At 34.7% G+C, this 4,809-nt stretch overlaps 1 protein-coding gene across 4 annotated transcripts in view; it reads left to right on the forward strand.

Annotated features, from left to right (window-relative positions):
* The window catches only part of znf330 (zinc finger protein 330), a 13,986-nt gene extending 10,744 nt beyond the window's left edge, over window positions 1–3,242 (forward strand). Inside the window, exons 10-11 of one of the 4 annotated variants that reach the window (XR_001425648.1) lie at window positions 1,504–2,008; window positions 2,599–3,242. Coding sequence is in view for 3 of the 4 variants with exons in the window: in XM_015037635.1 (XP_014893121.1) it covers window positions 1,504–1,775 (272 nt within the window). In the remaining variant the exon portion in view is untranslated. Of the gene's footprint in view, window positions 1–1,503 lie in introns of all 4 variants that reach the window. The other 3 variants (XM_015037635.1, XM_015037634.1, XM_015037633.1) reach the window with 3 other exon arrangements.
* Window positions 3,243–4,809: the final 1,567 nt, after the last annotated feature.

Below are 4,809 nucleotides of genomic sequence, written 5' to 3' on the forward strand. Positions count from 1 at the left end.
TAAAGTGTTACTTAAAACGCTCTTTTAAAGATCATCCTTATTTACTTTACTTCTCAGCTCTCGCAAGTAATTAAAAAAATCTTATTAGATTTTAACTCCTTAAAGGGTCAGTATTATGTAAAATTGACTTTTTTTTAGCTTTACATCATTACCTCAACATGTAAAGCTAAAGAACAGCTTTAGCTTTACTTCAACAAAAACATACCAGGAGTGATTTTTTTCACGTGTGTTTAAGAAATCCTATCTCCATGGCAACCATTCAGCAGTTCACAGCACCTGGTTGGATTTAGCACCACCTTCGAGATGCAGCTCCTCCTCTGAGCTGCAGTTTCCAAGCTTTCAACTTCTGCCTCACTGAGCAGCCTTCCCCAACTCAGCTCCTTCAGACTAGCCAGCAGCAATTGATAAATACTTGATGGAACTAAGCCTCTGTCGAGCTCATTATAGGAGCTACTTCTCAGTGAATCGCTGGTAATAATGTTGTTAAAGGGTTAATAGAGCAGCCATGTTGTGATGACTTCCTGCTGCTGTTTCAGAACGAGCAGGTATTCTTAAAGAGACAGAGGCCCAATTTCAAGGCATCAAATTTTAAAGTCAAAAGTTTTGTAAGTCTTGTGTGTGTGTGTGTGTGTGTGTGTATATACATACATAAATTTATATATATATATATATATATATATATATATATATATATATGTATGTATGTGTGAAAGTAACATATTTACTTCATTGTGCTATAATATTGCATTATGTGCTTTGGAAATGCGTAATACTGGCCCTTTAAAGGGTTCTTGGGTATTATTGGAGCCTTAGTGCCAAAAAAGGCTTATAAATAAATTTATTTAGGTGCCAAGTCATCAAAAACCATTATAATTTTAGATTTTTTTTATATGCAAATATTGTTTTGTGAAAAACATGACATTTTGAATGGATTTCAATACAAAAAGTACTGAAGGGTCACAGATTGCTTTTTTTAGATTGGGAAAAAATTATGACTTAAATGAATGAAAAAATGTTACTAATGTGTCAGTGCTGCCACATGTAAAATATAAAATCCCCAAAATGATCCTACATATCCTTTATACAAACAACTGTCAATAGTTGTTTATTTCTCTGCTTTTTTTCTTCCTGCATGTAATTTTTATTGTTTAAATTCAAGATGTGGTTCCAAAGAGCAGGTCTGTTTTCCATAAACTGAGCCCAGTAAACATGTAAATACATGTCTTGTTAAAACTCCACATTTTCTCTTTTAGCCTCTTTATTGTTATTGCAAGCCATAAAACTTAATGCTCCAGAATGCCTGCTTTAAAATACACATGGTGAGAGGAGAATTCTTGAGTAAAAAACTGACAATGTTGCCTTCAAACTATTTTGTCTTGTAAAAATTATTCGGATTCATGCACAGAGTTAATTTGTGGAAGCTTGATTTTTCATGCAAACATGCATGTCTGCAGCGGAGACGGGATCTGCTCTAAATCTGATTGGTTCGTTTGTTTTCCGCAGCTCGCACCTTGAAGTTTGGTCGGCAGGCCGGTGGCGACGACGATGAAGACGACTATGACGGCGCATCCGGGTACGACGCCTACTGGAAGAACCTGGCAGCTGGAGGAAGCCGACAAGACGACTATGGAGATGATGATGATGATGATGAGGAGGAAGAGGAGGATGACGGGTATGAGGAGGATGAGGAAGAGGAAGAAGATGAAGATGAAGAGGAGGATGAAACTGCTTCGGAGTCCCTGGCTGAGCTGAAGATAGATGGCACTGCAGCCTAAAGTAAGACTGAGGAGTGGATTTGAACTGAGTGAAAGTCACAGAGTTTGGCAGTTAGCAGTCAAGCAGCTTAATGTTCTTGTAATCTTTGGAAGTGGTTTATATGCATTCTTTTTTTTTAAGCTTTTCACATGTTTTTTTGTCTAGTCCTGGTATCAATATGGTATGATGAGGAAGAGGAGGACAAACGGAGAAAAACCATAAACTGTACCAGAAAGCCCAAGTTTACCCAGGAGTGAGTAAATAAATATCAAAAGGCAAAACTGATTATTAAAAGCTGCATTCTGCAGTTTGTTGACTAAGAACTATGAGATTCTCACAGTTAGACCAGGCTTAATAAAAGAACCATCTAAAGGATATTTACAAATTAACACCTGTGTAAATAAATAAAACATGATTTTTTTCTTTAAAAAAATAGAAAAGCAAAAATCCTTCTTACAGCTGCAAAAATAATCTACGTTTAACTTGCTGCTGTTTTTCCCATCTAGCGTAACAGGAGTATATTGTTAAATTATCAAGTTTGTTGGCAAAATGTAATAATATTTCAATCAAAGGCCAGGCAGTACTTGGCATCATGTGGGGGAGGGGCATTAGTACATTATTGTAAACTCCCATACATAACTTAACAGATTTCATTTGCATTGCATTAAAATAACTTTACAAAAGCATTTAATTGAAATTCAGGAGCAGGATTTTGTTTTGCAGTTTCTCTGTAAAACAAGATGAGTTTTAAATATCGTAAAAAGTCGTAATTTGTCAGATTATGACTTCTTAAAAAGGCATAAAGCGGCTTCCTCTGACACCTTCTTACTTTGTTTCTTCTAGGTGACACTCAACCATCGCACAAGGTGTTGCTGTTTTACTGTTACGACTTTTCTCGTTAAAAACATGTTTTGGTTTTAACAAAATATAAAACTTTACTTTTTTGTATCTTGTTAAAACGTAAAACTTTCTCGTTTTAGCAAGAAATGCTCCTGAAATGAACACTTCTGTACTTTCATGTGTAAAAATTATATGATGGGAAATTTTTGTAGTTTTTAATCTGTGCCGGATCTCTGGATACATAGTTGTGGATTTTTTTTAAATGCTTGAGCATTAGCAAATAAAAACATAACTGCCATATGTAGAAACAACACTGGTTCTTCACATGAGATTTTTCTTGCAAAAAAGAGTTGTGGGTCATGTATACTGGATTGAAATCAGGAGAAAAGCAGTTAAAGTCTAAGGAAAATCCTCATAAAGGCTGATTGACCTGTTGATCAGAACCACTGTTGAAGATGAGAAAGTCTAGCTGTTAGAAAGCATAAAACATAAGAAATGACTGGTTCTCTATTTGAAGCTCCTTGTTCATTCCAGCGCTCTCTGGTGACTTTTAGGAATGTTGTGAACCATTTCAAACTTCACCCTTCTGCAAGGAATTGAAGGAATAAAGTTTAGTATGAATCTAAATCAATAAAATTGTGACTGAACATTCTTTATTTTAATTCATTCTCTGAAATGTTTGGTTTTTAACAGGGTTGGGACTTCAATTTTGATGACTGAATTATGTAAATTTAACTCATTTAATTGGATATTTTTTTATTTATTTGCACGTTTCTGGTACACCCGTACATCTGACGCACAAATGCTTAATTGTTTTTTATTTAAAATGTGATAAATTGTAATTAATAACAGCCCCTGCAATTTACTGGCTAAACATTTTAATTGAGTCGGAGCTTAAGTGGTCAGAGCTCCACTAGTAACATTATTCAGTTAGCTTACAATACTTGTATATGAATTCAAAATCTCTTGCTGTAATGAGAACCAGTGGGAAGATCTCATGACAAATGTTTCCACTATTGTGTGTCCAAGGTTTTTGGTGTGGTGTGTCTGTGGGAGTTTGATTTCATCATGTCTGTTTATTATGGGCTTCATTAGTGAAACCCCATAACAAGAGTTCACTTGTTTTTCCATCATTTTATAGCTAGCTGGATTTTCCCAACTAACAGGCCAGATGTCTGTCTCCTTTTGGTGTCACCCTTCATGTCTACTGTAACAGAGAATTTAACATGAGCATGACGTGCAGCCGGGCTGCCTCAGGACATTCAGTTCTTTTTGAAACAGCTTAAGGAACGCATACAGTTGATCCTACACATTTATTTTCCCACTGAAGTACTTTACCATGTGTTTTTATGATCTAACTTGCCAAGAGATTAGGAACTGCTATTTTTGTGTGTTTTTGTGACTTTTCTCAAGATTTAATTTTCCTTCAAAGCCCCCATTGACTCTTTCCAATTTTGACAGAGTACACATGCAGGATAATGGTAATAAGCGGTTTGACTACTCTAAGGGATGGGTGAGGGCAATGTTTTTCTTGAATTAAGATTACCTGAAAATAAATAAAAAAACACATTCCTTTCTGAGAAACTTCTTTTGTTCTGTTAAACTATCAAAATTAGTTTTTGTCCTAAATGCTACAATAATTATAGGATATGTCAGATTAATGTCTTCAAAACCAGAAGTTTACTTATATTTTCTCAGTATTTAGCAAAGTTATTATAGTTTAAGTTAAATGAATTAAATAAAAACTGAAATTGAGAAAACATTTTTAACTGAAATAAATAAAAGTAATTAATGGTGAAAAACTAACTGAATTGAGTGTTTATGAAATGGAAACATGCTGAAATTATAGATATAATATCCCTCATTTTTATGCTTATGATCTACTTTTTAATCTTTCAAACTGATGTGAAATTGATTTTTTTTTTCTCTCCACATCTGTCAGGAAATTACAGCACTCCATACTCCTGGCGGCACTTACAGTATTCCACAAAATGGTGACACCAGAGATTAGGAGAAAACTCCAGACTCAGTGGTTGTTAAGGAATAATTAAATACATTATTTTAAAATGGTATCTTCTGTTGAGTATTTATCCAGTGGATGTAAAATTGTAGAATACTTTCACCTTGAATTCTGTACCTACAATTTAAATTGTCCATCTAGCCAGGCTGCTTCCTGGCTAGGGATGCAAACAATTAATCTACTTACGGTTAATT

This window comes from Poecilia latipinna, unplaced genomic scaffold, assembly GCF_001443285.1.
Source record: "Poecilia latipinna isolate Pla-1442-1.1 unplaced genomic scaffold, P_latipinna-1.0 Scaffold412, whole genome shotgun sequence".
Lineage (NCBI taxonomy): Eukaryota > Metazoa > Chordata > Actinopteri > Cyprinodontiformes > Poeciliidae > Poecilia > Poecilia latipinna.